This window comes from Saccoglossus kowalevskii, chromosome 6 (assembly GCF_978046115.1).
Source record: "Saccoglossus kowalevskii chromosome 6, keSacKowa6.1, whole genome shotgun sequence".
Taxonomy (NCBI): domain Eukaryota; kingdom Metazoa; phylum Hemichordata; class Enteropneusta; family Harrimaniidae; genus Saccoglossus; species Saccoglossus kowalevskii.
The window spans coordinates 15,048,458-15,069,613 of NC_140646.1; the positions used below are offsets into that span (position 1 = coordinate 15,048,458).

A 21,156-nucleotide genomic window follows, 5' to 3' on the forward strand; every position below is an offset into this window, starting at 1 on the left:
GCACCAGTTTAGCAATCTAATGATTTGGACAATTCAGTGTCACACAATAGGGAGGGAAAATCAAGGATTTTGAGCTCATGGCAGCTCAAGTGAGCTTTGTCTGTGTATAATGACTGAATAAAAACAAATATAGATTTCACATGCATTTGAAATGCTAATTGTCAGCTTGTCTGTCTACTGAATGATGTCTTCATTTCATACTAACAGAGTCATGATATTGTATTGGTTACTGAGATTGGTATTTTGGTTGTATCAGGGACCACCATGAAAGTTTACACATGTGTCGCTAGGGAGGATTATTTTCCTATACAGTGGCCGACCCCTTTATTGTTTGTATTTCCTGGATTAATTCACAACAGTCAGACACAAAATAAAATAAACACTTAATAGTGACATCTTAATTCAGTGGATATGCATAGGAGAACAGATAAGCCCTATGCTGGGATCACAATAAATAGTGACATCTTAATTCAGTGGATATGCATAGGAGAACAGATAAGCCCTGAGCTGGGATCACAATAAATAGTGACATCTTAATTCAGTGGATATGCATAGGAGAACAGATAAGCCCTATGCTGGGATCACAATAAATAGTGACATCTTAATTCAGTGGATATGCATTGGAGAACAGATAAACCCTGAGCTGAGATCACAATAAATAGTGACATCTAAATTCAGTGGATATGCATAGGAGAACAGATAAGCCCTGAGCTGGGATCACAATAAATAGTGACATCTTAATTCAGTGGATATGCATAGGAGAACAGATAAGCCCTGAGCTGGGATCACAATAAATAGTGACATCTTAATTCAGTGGATATGCATAGGAGAACAGATAAGCCCTGAGCTGGGATCACAATAAATAGTGACATCTTAATTCAGTGGATATGCATAGGAGAACAGATAAGCCCTATGCTGGGACCACAATAAATAGTGACATCTTAATTCAGTGGATATGCATTGGAGAACAGATAAGCCCTGAGCTGGGATCACAATAAATAGTGACATCTTAATTCAGTGGATATGCATAGGAGAACAGATAAGCCCTGAGCTGGTATCACAATAAATAGTGACATCTTAATTCAGTGGATATGCATAGGAGAACAGATAAGCCTTGAGCTGGGATCACAATAAATAGTGACATCTTAATTCAGTGGATATGCATAGGAGAACAGATAAGCCCTATGCTGGGATCACAATAAATAGTGACATCTTAATTCAGTGGATATGCATAGGAGAACAGATAAGCCCTATGCTGGGATCACAATAAATAGTGACATCTTAATTCAGTGGATATGCATAGAAGAACAGATAAGCCCTATGCTGGGATCACAATAAATAGTGACATCTTAATTCAGTGGATATGCATAGGAGAACAGATAAGCCCTATGCTGGGATCACAATAAATAGTGACATCTTAATTCAGTGGATATGCATAGGAGAACAGATAAGCCCTATGCTGGGATCACAATAAATAGTGACATCTTAATTCAGTGTATATGCATAGAAGAACAGATAAGCCCTATGCTGGGATCACAATAAATAGTGACATCTTAATTCAGTGGATATGCATAGGAGAACAGATAAGCCCTATGCTGGGATCACAATAAATAGTGACATCTTAATTCAGTGGATATGCATAGGAGAACAGATAAGCCTTGAGCTGGGATCACAATAAATAGTGACATCTTAATTCAGTGGATATGCATAGGAGAACAGATAAGCCTTGAGCTGGGATCACAATAAATAGTGACATCTTAATTCAGTGGATATGCATAGGAGAACAGATAAGCCCTATGCAGGGATCACAATAAATAGTGACATCTTAATTCAGTGGATATGCATAGGAGAACAGATAAGCCCTATGCTGGGATCACAATAAATAGTGACATCTTAATTCAGTGGATATGCATAGAAGAACAGATAAGCCCTGAGCTGGGATCACAATAAATAGTGACATCTTAATTCAGTGGATATGCATAGGAGAACAGATAAGCCTTGAGCTGGGATCACAATAAATAGCGACATCTTAATTCAGTGGATATGCATAGGAGAACAGATAAGCCTTGAGCTGGGATCACAATAAATAGTGACATCTTAATTCAGTGGATATGCATAGGAGAACAGATAAGCCCTATGCAGGGATCACAATAAATAGTGACATCTTAATTCAGTGGATATGCATAGGAGAACAGATAAGCCCTATGCTGGGATCACAATAAATAGTGACATCTTAATTCAGTGGATATGCATAGAAGAACAGATAAGCCCTGAGCTGGGATCACAATAAATAGTGACATCTTAATTCAGTGGATATGCATAGGAGAACAGATAAGCCTTGAGCTGGGATCACAATAAATAGTGACATCTTAATTCAGTGGATATGCATAGGAGAACAGATAAGCCCTGAGCTGGGATCACAATAAATAGTGACATCTTAATTCAGTGGATATGCATAGGAGAACAGATAAGCCTTGAGCTGGGATCACAATAAATAGTGTCATCTTAATTCAGTGGATATGCATAGGAGAACAGATAAGCCCTGAGCTGGGATCACAATAAATAGTGACATCTTAATTCAGTGGATATGCATAGGAGAACAGATAAGCCCTATGCTGGGATCACAATAAATAGTGACATCTTAATTCAGTGGATATGCATAGGAGAACAGATAAGCCTTGAGCTGTGATCACAATAAATATTTACTTAATGCAAATGTGTACTAGATTCATGTCGGTCAATCACCTTTATAGATGTGAGGGACATTGTTTGTCATTTTTTTGCATATTTCTGTTTTGTGCTGTTCCAAAATTGTATAACCACAATTAGCATTTTTTAGACCATCGCACTGTGATGTCATATGTTTACATTTTGACAACCAGTATGGGAATGTACGATAAAAAATGTGGCTAACTGATCAATCAACACTAGCCTACGATCTGCTGCGACAACAAGTTGTTTTATTAACAGCAACACATACATGTATATTTACCATAATAACAACAGCAACACACAATAACAATGTTATTTCATCTTTGGGTGCAAACGCCTGGTTCTTGCCAATCAGTCACTGTGTGGGTCAATTCGTACAAAACGTAACGCCAGTCAATAAATTTTTTGTAATTATAGATTATCCAGATTTTTCAGTTGTGTAATCAATTTAAAGTTACTGTTGTATGTGGTACTGCTATATGTCTGTTTTTATAATTCATATAAATTAGATTTCAAATCATATGAATATTATTATTATTATTGAATCGTTTATATGTATGGATATAACATTGACACCTGCACCATTGAGCAATTTAACCTTGTGAATAACTAATTCAACTTCTGTCACCTTATGTAAAAAAAAAAAATATACTTAATTTTTTACATTTTTTTCTAAAATTTTAATCAAGACATGTGGCCAATTAAAAGTTATGTCTTTTCATTCAAAATTATCAGAAAAATGAATAAAAATGTTGCACAAAATTTTTAGGGAGAAAAAAAGTTAAATCCACCCTACATGACTTTCACCCTCTTTCTCACCCCCCACCTTACTGATATACTGATATTTGACAGACATCACTATGGTATTTTCACTTGGAATTTATTGTTGCTGGAATGATGAATCAGTGAAAATAAAATCCAGTGAGAATACACAATGTATCTTATATTTTACATTCAACTCATCAAAAATCAGTGAAAATAATCTTTATACTAAACAGTTAAAATGTCTTTTCAGCGAAAATCTAATCCTTTTAAAATAAGATGTTATGAAGTACCGGGGGGTACCAATAGATTTGTTTTGCTGCAATTGAGGCTGACCTTAGTTCATTTATTAGCTCAACACAAACCCTGCTGAAATACATGTATGTTTTTAACTTTACTTGACCGGAATATTTGACCAATGCTGTCATGCTTACAGACTCAATATTAAGTTTAGACTACACATACAGTAATCTATTGTTGCTGTAATGAAATCCTGATACTGTTTAATGTTTGCAAACTTTTTCAGGCTTACTTCTTTATAAATGATGCCTCACATTTTGATCTGCCAAATAGCTAAGCCATAGATTTGCATGGTCAGAGTTAATTTTTGAAAGGCACCTTCTGAGCTGTTGGAATGTTGGTACAGTATATAGTGTTATGATAGACTCGCGCCTGATTTCCTGTATGTACGTTCCCATACGCTTTCTTCTACTATCATTTTCTTCATTATAAATGTATTATACCACCACTGCAAGTTCATATACAAAGTTTATCGGCAATCATGGATGCAAAACGGCAGTGTGTTGGCCTTGAATGTTGGCGTAATGATTTTTTCGATTCAATTTCAAGTATTGTAAAATATTTTAGCTGGAATAAATTTTCGCTGAAAAGACATTTTCGGTGTTTTGTATGGAATTTATTTACACTGATTTTTGATGAGTTCAATGTAAAATATAGAGAAAAGGGTATATTCGCTGGATTTTATTTTATTCTCACTGAATCATCCCTTCAGCGAAATTAAAATTAAAGTATATGAAGTGAGGGTAATTAGTCATTATTATCAAGTTAGTGAAGTAATGTCATGACATTCTGTTACAGCAATTTACATGTACAATAAAACCATTTATTTTTACTAGCATTTAATTTCACATTTTTTATGTTTTGAGCAATTTCACTAGGTTTTAAAGTTCTTGAAATTGATAGAAACAATAAGTTATATGTTTATTTCCCATGTTCAAGTGGGAAATCAAAACCTAGTGAATAATTATTATGCTTACAGTGTTTAAAATGTAGGGATAAAAACATCAGTTTAGTTTGTCAGAATCTACACCGATTTGTCTGACCTGTATCAGTTTATATTGTCCTAATTCTTGTCCCAGAAGAAATTATATCTGCTACTGTGTAGCGAAGGTCAAGAATTCATTGGGAGGTTAGTTGTTCTATACCCTGGTATTTCTAAACAGCTTTCCTATCTATACTGCATACATCATTGGAATCGTTAAAAGATATAGCCATGTATTATGGCATGATTTAGAGGCTTTTGATAGAGGAATACATGAAAGTATTGAACTTTGGTCCCTCATATACAATTTACTTCAGTTGACATAACTGACGTGTAGCATAAGTTCATATATCGGTTAAAAATCCGATGATGAAGATATCAATTAACCACAATCTTAATTATAACATATTTTTTTTTGTTTCATTTACCAGTTATGAATTAGTGCGATCTGATAATGAAGATATCAATTTTGGAAAAATGAAATAGATTTAGGATTCACAATTGAGAGTGATTTATAAATCTTTGAAAGTAAAGTGATTTTGATTTTCAGAATCAATCTTTAAGGACATACATGTGTGTGTGTCTAAATCGATAACAGTTAATTTAACACCATGTGTATAATTATGTACATATTTGTCGGCATCTGTATCTCATGTGCATATTTACTCCCAAGGTAACACCTTGGGCATCAGAGTTAACTTTTGTTGCAGAAAAGAAAAATCTGTATAATTTTTTTTTTATACTTTTCAATCAAGAGCTGTACTAAATGATTATTTGGTGTAAAATGAATAAATAATTTATAGAAAAATTTGAGTGGGAAAAATATTGTCTTCAAATGTGTGAGGGCAGATCAGGAGAACTGATAACTGCTTTCAGTAAGAATGTAGATATAGTGGGAGGTTCAACTTTAAAAACACAGCCCTCACTGTTGTATATAACTACATTGTATGTGAATTTTTATTTAAATCAGGTTTGTTTTGTTTCAAAGACTGTTTTAATCCTCCTTCGAAAATATGTCAGGCTTGTAGCTAAATATACACTGGTTTTAAATGTTGTAAATCGCTTCCTATATGTGAAGTGAGTAATCTCATTTTGGCCTGAAAAATGATACAAATTAACTCTTACACTGTATCACTGTATCAAACAGCTTATAATGTTGTTACATTGTAGTTAAAATGTGTTTCACTGTGTAAATTGCGAAGTAGCAATCTAAACACAATATTTAAAATGATGGCACTTAAAACAAAAATTGTGATGTCATTTGTGTTACTACACCTACAATACACAGTGATATGATTTTAAAAGCTGTACATTAGATGTACTCTAATGGTATCAAGTTGTAATTCGTAAATCTACCATAGTATTTCTTCTTGAATATTTGATTGACACAGACCATGAACACATAGCTCACCAGGACACATGGTGTAAGTTATCTCAATGATATCTGACACCAATATTAAATTATAGAGCAGTCACATGAATACTGTAAACACATTAATTATTCATTGGTTTTTAATATCGTTACTTTCACTGATAAGTAAAACTAAGTTAAATACATGTGAATTTTTAATATAACTTTAGAACTTATTGTTTCACTGCCAAGTTTGTTTACTTCAAACTCGGGAAAGTTGCTCAAAACATTAAAATTAGATCTGAAATTAAATGCCAGTAAAAATAAATGGTTTTACAGTACTTGTCAGTTTGTAGAATCAATTACGTTTGTTAGATATGAATCTAAAGTTCAATCAAGATAAATTGACTGATTTAATTAATTTTATTTTATTTTATATAATAGTAAAAATAATGTCATTTTCTTTATTTTGTATTAATGCGTTTCCATTTCATGTCATGAGAATGAAAAAAAAAATATGGGGTCACCATACAAGGTTCATTCTAATGTTTTGGGTCATTTCACTATTGTTTTCCATGGCAACGATATTTCTCAATATCTCAAAATTTTAGTTGGTGACATAGGGTTAAAAAATTATACACAATTATACAAAAATGTACTTGTTTATTTCTAGAAGTATTAAAAAAGTGAAATTTTTTCAGTGGGTTTTAAACAAAAAATGTGTTTCCATGGGAACTGCTAGTAAATGGCATTTTGTGCATATTATTTTACATATTACAAATTTATTCTCAAAAACCTGATTGGCAGTGAATTGAAAAGTCTACATACTGTCCCAATATTGACTATAAATAACAAATATAATACAAAAACAATTTAGTAAAATATATACACTCAATATACACGTTACACGGCACACATAGTACTGTAAAATCTGTATTAGAAGCCACGACTTCTATTAAAAAGGTACAATTCCACAGAAGGAATGCAGCTTCTATTAGAGCATTTTTGGTTCTCAATTATGCGCGACTTCTATGTGGCTTCTAATGGAGATTTGTCAGTAATAAAATGTTGAATTTAGGAGCACTTTCCTATCACCAAGAATTCAGGAGCATTTCCTTAACCACCAGAAATTTAGAAGAACTATGTGCTAAAATACCATTAATACTGACAATGTGAATGTTTTATTTTGAGTTTGAAAAGAGCACTGAATTGGTAAATGTAGCCAGCGTGGACTGGTAAAGTTCCCACCAGTCTACTACAAAGCAATTGAAAACACTCACACATAACCTGACCTTACCTGAACTTACTGTTTTTATTTTGACATCGAACTAATCAAGATGACTCAAATCTCTTAGAAGTTTTCAATTTGTTTTGAAAACACTTGAAAATTTCAAGTGATTAAATGGTAATCGTAAATAAACCGTTCTTCTGTCCACTTGTGTATTATAATAAAACAGTTACCGAAACTCTTCTTATGTAGTCCAGTCTTACTCTTATCAACAATAAGCTACTATCAGTGTTTTTCTCTAAAAGTTTGAGTAGGCGGTACAACTGAAAACAAGTTGAAGTAATTCTATTACCGGTACGTACTCACACAAATTAGAAATCTTCCTTCATGAATATGAACAGATTGATATTAGGCCAGGAAAACAAAATTCTCTGTTTCTCGTTTGATGGAAATTTTTTAAATGCGGCGAGGCGATTTTTGTTTTGTTTTTGGAATACTGAGTTAAAATAGGGGAAATTTGAGACAAGTGCGAGTACAAGCGCATTTTGGGATGCTTTAGAAGGAAGAAAAAAAAAATGCGCATGGAAAACGAGAAACAGAAATATTTTTTTCTCAGCCTTATATCTGTTGCACTTTAGTGAAAATCGTTCTTGTATCGTAAAGTATCCAGACGTGATGGTTTGAATCACTCAGTATGGCTGTATTTATTCGACTTAAGACTTCTAGTATACCATACAGTCATGCCTTATTAAACACTCTGTCCATTGTTTATCCACCGTATGTGCTGATTTACAAATAACGGTATGCAGTTTCCTATACTATGCTAGATATACTGTTTGTTTGAATTACTTTCAATGGTATTTACATTTTTTTTACAGCACGTAATACAACCTTTTCCATGAAGCTAACAGTATATTACCCTTTTCACCACCAATTCCCGCTTTTCATCCCAAATACACAAAATGGTCCTGTTTATATTTTCCTTCAGAAGATAGGAACAAAAATAGCCAGATTTTTTGAGTAAAAACTGAAATTTTTTGAATAAAAACTGAAAATTGACTCAAAATACAATATTTGGGCAAGGAAGTTTAAACAAAGCTCTACTAAGTTTGTCATTGCAATTTTACCAACTTCTCAGTAGATTATTGTAGCACAGTTACGGTACATTTGTGTAGTTATAAAGTCATTTGTAAGACACTGACACAGTAATGCTGTTGCACTAACTGTGACAGTGTCGAACAATAGGCTACTATAGTTGTACACTGGGCAATTATAGTCAAACCATTGGTCAGTGTTGTTATTGGGATTCCAAATCTAAAGTATTTGAACCCTTCTACTGTACTACGTTCTTAATCTGCGTGTATGCTACTAGAACCACATTTTACCAATTGAAAGTTATTCAATGAGACTCCTTGTTAAAAAAAAAAACAATGAAATTATTACTGCTCCAAACGTTTTGCAATATCTTCCTGACTAACAACAATTTTGTCAGCATAAAGTGGTTTACAGTACTTGACTTACTGTAAAAGTTATTTAATTATTTGCTTGTTTATAATTTCGAACTCATTGTTTCCTTGTCAAGTTCATGAACTTAAAAACCCAGTGAAATTGCTCAAAACAATAAATGCATCAAAACTTAAATGCTTATAAAAGAATGCGGTCATTCATAATATATCATTTTTACATGTTTTTATTTCAATTTCATATAATGATGAAATAACTTTATCAAAAATATTATTTTCTGTCATAAAAAAATGACAATTTTGATCTTTTTAATTCTACTAATATATGAATTCATTTAACTGTATTAAATTGTTAATGAACAGATATATTTAATTAAGAGTGTGTTATTACTATTATGAAGGATTTGCTAGATATTTGATTGACAATCATATACGTAATCTTATTAAATAACTGAATATGAAAAAAAGTGTGCCCTGATTGGCTAGATATTGATAGCCAATGAGTGTTACACTTATGAAAAAACTGAATATGATAAAAAGTGTGCCCTGATTGGCTAGATATTAATAACCAAAGAATGAGTGTTACACTTATTGAATGACTAAATACTATAAAAAGTGTGCCCTGATTGGTTAGGTATTTGTAGCCAATGAATGTGTGGTACACTTATTGAATGACTGAATATTATAAAAATTGGGCCCTGATTGGGTAGATATAAATAGCCAATGAATGAGTGGTACACTTATTGACTAAAATATCATACAAATTGTGCTATGATTGGTTAGATATCAATGAATGAGTGGTACACTTATTGAGTGACTGAATAATATAAAAAGTGTGCCCTGATTGGCTGAATGAATGGTACACTTATTGAATGACTAAATATTGTAAAAAGTGTGCCCTGATTGGCTGAATGAATGGTACACTTATTGAATGACTAAATATTGTAAAAAGTGTGCCCTGATTGGCTAGATACTATTAGCCAATGAATGAATGGTACACTTATTGAATAAGTGAATATTATAAAAAGTGTGCCCTGATTGGCTAGATATTATTAGCCAATGAATGTCTGGTACACTTATTGAATGACTGAATATTATAAAAAGTGTGCCCTGATTGGCTAGATATTATTAGCCAATGAATGTCTGGTACACTTATTGAATGACTGAATATTATAAAAAGTGTGCCCTGATAGCTTTGATATTAATAGCCAATGAATGAGTGGTACACTTATTGAATGACTGAATATTATAAAAAGTGTGCCCTGATAGCTTTGATATTAATAGCCAATGAATGAGTGGTACACTTATTGAATGACTGAATATTATAAAAAGTGTGCCCTGATTGCTTTGATATTAATAGCCAATGAATGAGTGGTACACTTATTGAATGACTGAATATTATAAAAAGTGTGCCCTGATTGGCTACATATTATTAGCCAATGAATGTCTGGTACACTTGTTGAATGACTGAATATTATAAAAAGTGTGCCCTGATTGGCTACATATTATTAGCCAATGAATGTCTGGTACACTTATTGAATGACTGAATATTATAAAAAGTGTTCCCTGATTGGCTACATATTATTAGCCAATGAATGTCTGGTACACTTATTGAATGACTGAATATTATAAAAAGTGTGCCCTGATTGGCTACATATTATTAGCCAATGAATGTCTGGTACACTTATTGAATGTTTGAATATCCCAAAAATTGTGCAGTGACATACAAATTGTGTTATTATTTGATTACCTAATGGGAAGTAATTTATTGAGAGAGTGAATATCCTACAAGGTGTGATTGGCCTAAATCAAGATTTGATTAGCCAATGAGTGTTAACTTTATTAAAGTACTTTGAATGCTCCTTGAATGCCTGTGCCATCACTGATCATTAAACCCATGTTCATGTTGTTGTATTTTATATCCCGAGAGTGGCTGTAAGGATTGAATTGCATGTTCAATGTCTGCACACATCTGCATATTGACACAACACTGAATTGTGGTGGAATCTCAGACAAGCCTGTCTGGGATGAGGTTATCTGGTTCATTGCATTACAATCATCTCTCAATTTGTGTAGTTTAATTTATCAAAAAAACAACAACCCTGTACAATTTAAGGATGACTGCATCCTAACACTTTTGATGCAGAAATTTCAGAAACTAAGTAGATGAAATTTGTATTTATTTTTTTAATCAGTTCAAACCTTGACATGTTGATTACTGAGGATGGAAGGTATATGTGCATGGTTAGTGCTGGGAGGAAAGAGGTGGGTGCAGGTTGAAGATTGCTTCAGGTGCTCATTCACATCAGTTATAGCATTGCAGTAACAATTTATTTTAAAAAGTAAAATGCATTGAGTTAATTTCACAAACAAAAGTTCATCAGATATTCCCAGTGACATTCATTTTTATATATTTTTTTATAATGTATAATTTCATAAGTGTTATGAAGAAAGGTAACGAAAGTTGACTTTGGCATCCAAATATGACAACTGTGATAACAACAAATTAAATTTAAATCTCTTGTTATCAGCAGGAAGTTCTTGTAGATTACACAGAGTAGTTATACAGATAACACAAACACATTTTTGATCTATCGATATCGTGCTAGGATTTAGAATTGTTTGAAAATGTCAATTTGAAAAGTTTCTTGGGAGTTGTTTTTAGATGCACATATAGTGATTTACGTACATGGCATTAATGGACATTTCTTGCATTTGTATATTTCTATAATAATTGAATAAATAAATAATTAACTTTCTACTGTACAATAAATTTTCTAATGAAATAATAAGTGTACATTCATCACAAGTATTTGTCTGGAAATTTTACCCATATTCTGTGTTATGAACAGAACTGTAAATGTACTAATTATTCGCTGGTTTTTAATTTCGCTCTTTTCATTGATAACTGAATAAAACTCATTGTTTCCTTCACAAATTTGTGAAATTAAAACACAGTGAGTATGATCAAAATAGTGAAATTAAATGTCAGTGAAAATAAATGGCTTTACAGTACCCACATTTTCCAAAATGTTGATCAAGCACAATAAAATTGTCAATACTTACTACTAGTATATTGCTGTCAGGAAGGAATAAGATGTGTTTATTTTAAACAGTAATGTAAACTACCTTAGTATGAGGTTTGATTTAACCTTGTAAGTCCTGACTTCAATGTTTGGATTTCCCACCACAGCTTATCAGCACCTTGTTCTGATTTACATCTACAAACCTATCACCCAGTGCCAATTGAGAGGAGGGAAAACAAAATAGTTTGAGGAATGTGAAACTGAGTATGCGGCCACTGGAGCTGAATAGTATATCTAAATATTGTGCCATGTTCTGCAAATAGATAAATATGCACCATTTGGTGGTGGTGGTGGTGGTGGTGGGGGGGAGTCCATACAAGCCTGGAATATATTGGAAATTTCTGGAATTTGAAAAGTGAAAGATGCCTTCGAATATTGAAAAATCATGAAAAATGAATACTCGGCATGCAAAGCCATCAGTGTTGAAAAGTTGTCTATTGAAATCACATGGAATTGGACAAACTTATGTATTTTAATAAATTATTTAATAATAAAATGTTATATAACCTTTCTTTTAACCCCCCCCCCCCCCCCCCCCCCCGCTTCCTGGTATCGATTTCAAGTAATCACTGATCTTTGTTTGTTTGTCCTACTCCCTGTGTTGAAATGTAAACTGAAGAATTGAATCATAAGGATGGTTAATATAACAAACTATTCCTGTCGCAATTTGGTTTAACACTCCCGTAAAATGTTCAAAGTTGTGATGAGGAAATGTCATGGAAAATTGATAAAAGAAGTTCTGGAATTTTATTAAAGTTGTATGAATTCCGATTACCATATGCCCGTTGTTAACACGTGTTTATCAACACCCTTAACAAATGCATTTCAATCTCCGACAATTATGTGTATAAGAAGTACTAGTATATTCCTTTGAAGAAATTGAATGAATGGGAAAAGTGTTTAATAAAGACGGTCGTTTCTAACGAACGCCTATTTGTTGCAAAAAGTAGTCATATACTGTATGGTCGACAAGCACCCGTCACGGTCGCCAATCGTTTTGAGACAATAACAGATCATTCATTCGCAGTTATAAGTATTCTTGGATGAACTGGAATTATTTATTCACAGTTTCGTTCGTGAAAAGTAATTAATTGAACAGTCTAAAATGGCAATAATTTAATAACACGATATATCCCCCAGAATGCTAAAAACGGGTTACAAAATGTTGTGTGCATTGTTTCCTTAAATGCCCTTCCTCCAAGTATACGTTTTACTTACCCCACGGACGCATTGCAAACGGTACACGTGTTCGTGTTCGTTTACATCACATCTCGAACCACGTCTCTGATACTTGTAACACCCTAATTTTATCGCTAATGACACGTGGGCGCTGGAAATTATCGTAGCTATATAAACTGCCCCGGCATTTGATGGAGAAAAGTGTCGGGGAGGTCAGAAGTTGATGACAAAAACGTACCATTATATTTATTACCCCAGCAATATGTGCGACGAATTGATATGGTCCTATCAGTATCACACGTGAAACAAAATTCGACAGATTTTTTTTTTCTCGGATCTCATGTCTTATAATACACACAATAGATAATTGTGTTATTAGCTCAGACACATATCATATTAAACTATTAACATACTAAATACTATACTATTCGTATCGTTTTGTGAATGTATAGCTCTGTTACGGAAAATATCAAACAACGCCACCACATGGCGTATGGCGTCACGCATTGAGTGTCCGACTATTTGGTGCTTCCAATCTGTCGAGCTCATTGCTGTAGTCCACACGCGATGTCAGCATTGCTATGCAACGCGCAGGAGCCTAACTCGAAAGTTGTCGCTGATTGCATGTAGTGTAGAAAACTTTTATCCTTCGGTCAAGACGGTGATTTGGAAATTTAGCTGAAGCTACGCAACAACAGTCACTGACTATTTAGCCAACTGGATGCGTTAAAGTCGTGACTTGGCACTGGGGTTTGGATCGTAATAGCCACGGAACAGCAGTTTCTATTGTACATTGGCAGATGCCCAACAGTCCAAATGTTTAACTTTTTACTCCAGATACCGAAGTCTCGTCTTCATTGAAGTTTGGTGTTTGTAAATACCGCTGGTTCCCGTTAAGCGCTTGCCGATTAGTCGATAAACTTTTACCACGAGTTATTCAACCATCTCCCACTGAACACAGGATTACAATGTGTCCCTGTCGGTGATACAGCATAGTTTGGCACCTTTTCATGCAGTGGAGATTTTTGTTTCTACATCTCAAACGTAGATATTAATTGAACGTGTGTTCCTCTGGGAGTGATACATTATTGCAACTGTGACTACTAGCCTATGATGACAATATGCCGATAAAAGGACCAGTTCGTTGCCTTCTAGGTGTTCATCTCATCATTTTCCTCACTATTGTGTCCACAAACGCAGAACATCGTCTACAGGCACGTTTTACTGTATTATTTTCAATACTGCTACTTTCCGACTCATTCAAGCGGGCCATTCTCAGTTCCTGTCCGTTTAAGAGACGGGGTGTCCGGTTTGCCCAGGTCACGTAATCTGAAACATTGCCTTTTTCAAGTTCTACAAACTAATAATAATGTGATAATTGTTTGTGGACTCACTTGAGAACAAAGTTAGTATGTAGTTGGGCTATGGTCCAACCGCACTGATTAATTACTCGCGTGACTCTTTACTGGGCATGTTTATCGCAACAAAATCTTTGGAGTGTGTGTTTAAAACGATTGTAAGCGATTTTAAATTACGCCTGGGTGTTTAGCAACGGCCAAAGTTTTTTTTTCTCAATCCCACAACTGTCTATTCATTTCCACGAAGATACTGGGGCCGCCGCATTAACGATTTTGTATTTCAGACAACTCACTGAAACGTACTCAAAACAAATGTGGTCTGTTTATTTATTTTATAGAGCTTCCTGGGTCACGCGTCGTCTGCAAGCGCCGGAAACGGCATCACAGAAGAACCAGGTAAGCGTGTTTCATCTTTCATACGGCCTTCAGTTTAACTAACTTTCGAATGTCTGCATGTTTGACTGTGGTTTGTAAGCCACAGGCAGTACAGATGGTGATTAAAAAACAAATCCACTGATTAGATGTGTAGTGTAGGACATGGTCCACCAGACAGACCGACTGACCCATTTTATGCAGGCATTTAAACTGCAGAGTTAAAAAAAGATAAGCAGAAAGCGTGAAGTCGGATAGTTTATTTATCTCTATTCATTGCGTAGTTTATGAGTGTGTGTAGATAAATAAAACACAACAATAGTATGTTTTTAACATTCAGATGATGATACACTTTGTTTTGCATATATTAGCTACTGTGAAATACTTTATTTTAGCGGGAATTTATTTTCACTGAAAAGACTTTGGGTGTTTTGTATGGAATTTATTTTCACTGATTTTTGACAAGTTGGATGTAAAATATAGAGAAAAAGGTATATTCGCTGGATTTTATTTTCACTGAATCATTACTTCAGCAAAAATTAATTCCAAGTGAAAATAAAGTATTTTACAGTATGTAGTTTTAATATATAACAGAATAGTGTGGACGCCTCCCAGCAGATTTCAAGATTAGTAAAAAAACACTGTAGTCTTGCATATTTCGCTTTGCATCCTCAGTATAGCTAAAAGTGAAATTCTAATACTGTATAATGGTGTCTATTTCCTGTATAATGCTGTCTATTTCCAGCATTTTAGCAATAATTACAAAACTTTCAATGAAAAAGTTCAATGAAATGGATTACAGGTAACCATACCTTCTAAGGGGTAACTGTAAAGCTATTGTCCAAGAGTCCTAACTGTGAGTGTCGGTTTCTCTGGAATTACGTATCTGTTGGAGAATAATTAAAAGTTTTCTCTAATGGGTGTTTAGATACTCATTAATAACTAGACTGAATGTAGTATTCCATTATGACTGTAGTGGGTGGCCTCTTTAATTTCTCAAATGCTAATTCAACTTTCTCAAGTCTTTGTATTTAGCGGATATCATACAAATTACTTGTTAAAATTTCCTCTCAGAGTTTACATGGTGTGAACGATTTATCTTACGATCTGACAAATCCAGATTGGCTTTTCGGCCGATTGAATATAAAACTGAATGTGCATTTGTCAACTTTGTTTTTAGTTTAACCTCTTTTCTTTGTGAGTAACAAAGGGTGTTTTTCTTTATGCACAGTTGGTTTGCATGGTTGTTTGGTTGCATTTATTCCCTAGACACTTGGTCTTGTGAGACTTGAACACCATGCTAGATACAAACTTGTGGTTCTTGTACATTTACAGTTAAACGTCAATTGTCCCAATGCCTGGGACTGAGATACAATTATTCATATAATTGATTAGATAGATTTATGGATAAATCATTAATGGGGACATAAAAAGTAGTTACATAATTTGAAATTTGTATAATTGATATTAGGGTAATTTAAAATTTGTGTAATTGATTTTCAAATAATTAGAAATTTTTATACCGAGGTAGTTGATATTAAGATAATAGAAGATTTGTAGAACTGATTGGGTAGTTTGCAATTTTTATAATTAGAAATTTGTATAATTATTAATTGGATAGTTTGAAATTTGTATAATTTATGTTTGATCAATCAGTAATTTGTATAGTTAATTTTTGAATAATTAGAAATTTGCATAATTGATGTTTTGATAATTTGAAACGTGTATAATTGTTAATTGGATACTTTAAAATTTGTATAATTGATTTTTGGGTAATTAGAAATTTGTATAATTGATGTTTGGATAATTAGACATTTGTATAATTGGTGTCTGGATAATTAGAAATTTGTATAATAGATTTTTTGTTAATTTGAATTGTGTATAATTGTTAATTGGATACTTTGAAATTTGTATAATTGATATTTAGATAATTATACATTTGTATAATTGATTTATGGATAATTTGTATAATTGATGTTTGGATAATTTCAAATTTCTATACAAAAATTATACTTATATATATTATATTTTTTTTACAGTGTATGAAATGGTGATACCGGTACAAATTGATGAGCATGGAGAATACTTATCTCATAACTTATGGCCTCATAGATCTAAGAGAGATAATACCGAGAACGTAGAACAAATTCACTACAGTGTATCAGGTTATGGACAAGACTTTCGCTTACAATTAGAACCAAATGAAAAACTTATAACACCGGGATTGTCATTACAGTGGCGACGAAAAGAAAGTACATACACCACAGAGTTGGATATAACAGAACATTGTTTTTATCGTGGTAGACTTCTATCTCATAAAAATACAACGGTAGCTATCAGTACATGTAATGGGTTGGTGAGTATGAATTATATTTATTTCTGATTGAGTCTTCCCTAGCTTTCATTTCATCACAGAACACCAGTACGACATAGAATAAACACTCTTGGTTGCAGTCAGGCAAGTTGTGTAAACCATTAAACATTTGTTATCATGCTTGAAATCTTCGTCGTTTTCCGTTTTCGTAGTCACTGTGACTCTGTCTAAATAAACCTAGTGATAATTCCCATGCAAATTTTTCCTAACTATATTATTTGTTGGTATTCTAAGGGACTTAATTTCAAGAAAGTTTCTCTCCTTCAAAAGAAACCAAATGAAATGTGCCTTCTAAAACATTTGCCAATTTTTTTTTCTGAATTCACAAAAATGATTGTCTCCTGTGAAAGTTTATGTGACTGCTTGAATGTGGTTCTCTTTACTTCAAATATAAAATATTTATGCCACTTTACCAGAGACACAAATAACAAAATTGGAGAGAAAGTTTCCATCCATCCATCCATCCAAATATTATTAATAAAAATATACTTTTCAGCCCGCATATTGTGATACATAAGCCATAAGTATCACCATATTTCAGTTCCCTACAAGATACACCCTGTGTACGTCTTTACATTGTCTGAGAAGTAAGAGACATTTAAATAAAAAGACAATTTGCCCCTAGACCACCCATTTTGAACAATTTAAGATGAATTAGAAACATTTTGTCGACTACAATCACAGGATAAAGAGTTAGATTTAATGTGATTAGTCTCTAAGAATGTAAAGTAGGTTCATCTCATAGAAGTGCGATGCAATTTTAGAATCAATTGTTGTGGCTTTTAGTGCGATTACAGGAAACAACTATAAGGACGACTGGTAACATTGACAATGTTGTACGGTTGTGTTGGGAACAAAGGATGAGGAACTTGTGTAAAGTTCACTATTTGTACACAGCATATAAACTTATATAAACATATAGTTGTTAAATTTAGGAGTTTTGTTTACATGTTTTGTGCCATATATACAATTCGCTGATAGCTGTTTGAAAAATGATGTTCGGTAAAATTTGTGTAGTGCTAAAAAAACTGTGGAGGTAACAATTTACATACTAATTTGCATAACATTTGCATTTTAGTCATTGGCTGTTTGTGTAAATAAAATAGCCTTCAAGTTTTTACATGTCTGTTTATGGGGATTTTAATAGTAATACAAGACATTCAGTATGTTCCTGTATATTACAAAGGAATTGTAGGCGGAGGCTTCTTCATCATCATATCTTTATATGTTGCTCCAGTCACGTCCAGGGCTTCAGTATTGATGGTACATTACCGGTATTTGCCTTACGTAAATGACAGAGGTGTGTCAAAATACAGGATATTTTATTTAATGATTAGTATACAATGCAGTTATTGTTTTAAGTGTGCTTGGATTTGCTTGTAATATAGAGCAAATCCTGTGTGACAATTATGTACTTAGTAGACCCAGGAGGTCTGTCCCTATGATGGAATCAGAATGACAGGCTTTAGAATTGATAATAAAACTATGCAGCAGCTTTGAGGAGATTACACATACCAGTCTTCAGTAAGTCCCTCAAAAAACCACATCACTTACTGAGTACTGCAAATTAGCATGACAGCAACACCACTACTCACTTGAGAAACAGAAAAGTTGTGTGTCGGGGATAAAGATAGATAAACATCTATGAAGTGGAGTTCAATTTAAGTGGATTTTCTGAACCCCAAAACAACATGCCTTTGGGAATTATAACAAAGTTAAGGAATTTTATGGTCAATACTTCGGCTCCAGTCTGATTCAACTCTAAGCTCCATATGTTTTTTTAATGGTCTTTATATATAATACGGTCAGGTCTGTACCTTTTGACCAATGCATAATGACCAACATCTGTATATTTTGAAATGACCAATTGACCACTACTAAATAGCTAACCAAGTTTTACACATTTTGCCATTTACCCAAAGATTTTTTTTGGACTGATTTTGAGATATTATGCTAATGGTAGGCCCCTGAACAAGCATAATTAGCTGTATTCTTATTATTATATGCATAGTTGAAGTTTCAGAGTACAAGCATATCCCTTCAAACCATTCATGTTAACTTTTTAGTCCACGTTCGGACGTAGTCCGAAAACGGGGACTTGTGTTTTGCCCTGTGTGCGTCCGTGCGTTTGTGAGTCCGTGATCACCTGTATCTCGAACATGCATGGACCGATTAAGTTCAAACTTCACTCATACATCACACATTATATGGGACATATGCACATGCATTTTTTTCATGATCTGATTAACGATAGCCGAATAGCAGCCATTTTAAGGCCGAAAATGCATCAAAATCGCACATTTTCACCATTCCGGACCCAGATCTCAGTTATGCATGGACGGATTTTGTTCAAATTTGGTACATACATTAAACATAATAGGACCTTGATGCACCTCATTTTTTTTTTCGGATCAAGTTCAAAATGGCCGACTGGCGGCCATTTTGTTTCAAAGAATTCAGTTCTGGATCCGTATCTGAGACATGCCTGGATTGATCGAGTTCAAACTTCACACACGCAAGGTACATCATGTCACAAATATGTATGTGCATTTGTTTCATGATCTCATTAACGATAGCCAAATGGCGGCTGCTTTAAGGCCGAAAATGCATCAAAATTACGTATTTTCACAATTCCGGAACCGGATCTCAGTCATGCATGGATGGATTTTGTTCAGATTTAGTGCATATATTAAACATAATATAAGCTTGATGCATACCAATTTTTCTTCGAATCAAGTTCAAAATGGCCAACTGGCGGCCATTTTGTTTTAAAGAATTTAGTTTTCGATCCATATCTCGGACATGCCTGGACAGATCAAGTTCAAACTTCACATACACATCATACATTATATCATACATATGCCTGTGCATTTGGGCCAGTCCTTTTAAGGTCAAAAATTCACAAAAATTGCACATTTTCACCATACCGGAACTGAATCTTAGTCATGCGTGGGCAAATTTAGTTTAAATTTTTTTTTGGATTGTGTTGAAAATGGCTGACTTTTGGCTAGTTTGTTTTACTGAATGCAGTTCAACATCCATATTTTTGCTGCTTTGAATGTATATGTCACTCAAATATGAACGGAACGGGGACGTGTCATTGACAATGACTTGTTCACATTCATTTTAATACAAAATAAGCATATGCGCTACTATTAAAGCAATTACCAATCTATCTCTGCAAATAAATTTTTTGCTAGCATGTGATCTTATGCTTGTTGTTGATTGGTCGATGATGCATCACAGCAGTACAACTTTTAAAGATGTCCACCAAAACATTGTCATGCTGGTGTTCGATTTTCAAACTCATTGAAAGTGTGCGCTATGTTGTTAGATTCTGGCTGTTTTCAAAGTGAGAAGCTTATTTTTGATGTTAGTAACTGAATTGCAGTAGGGCATGTTAGCCATCTATACTACGAAGTGCTTTTGTTTGTTTATATTTCTGTGTCTGGCAATCAACTGGACTCTCAGCTTGAACTTAAAGAGCCTTTAAAGATAGTACCCACATTTTTCTGTGATGACATTTTTTTTGTAAATTATATTTATTTCCCCGATTTTTTTTTGCATTTACGAAATTTTTTTTATCAACTATCGATATATTTTATAACTTGTTTACCAGTAGAAAGAAAACAACACAAGAGCCCTCTAATAACAAAAACAAGAATAAGCATAGTAAAATCTTCTGTCACTTTACCACAAAATGGCAGTGTGTGGAGGGTAGAGATACTTTCAGAGTTCTAACTGCAAGGAACTCTGGGAGGGAGCAAATACATCGTTTAATTTTTTCAGTCTTAAGCATACCGGTAAATATAAGTCTTCTCAGGCATGCCTGGGCTGATTTTCATTCAAACTTTATATTGACATCATTCTTGGTGTAAAAAAAGCCCACATAATAAAGTATGAATAAGAACGTTAGCAATAACATAAATTTACAAAAAATAAACTGTGCAAAATCATTTTTGCCTCTACAACAAAAAATCTTACATGAA

At 33.6% G+C, this 21,156-nt stretch overlaps 1 protein-coding gene across 1 annotated transcript in view; it reads left to right on the forward strand.

The window, feature by feature from the left end:
- LOC102803394 (A disintegrin and metalloproteinase with thrombospondin motifs 18-like) overlaps positions 1-21,156 on the forward strand; it is a 97,522-nt gene that overhangs the window by 15,241 nt on the left and 61,125 nt on the right. Inside the window, exons 2-3 of the mRNA XM_085500101.1 lie at positions 14,760-14,817; positions 16,833-17,149. Coding sequence (XP_085356227.1) covers positions 14,760-14,817; positions 16,833-17,149 — 375 coding nt within the window. The remainder of the gene's footprint in view (positions 1-14,759; positions 14,818-16,832; positions 17,150-21,156) is intronic.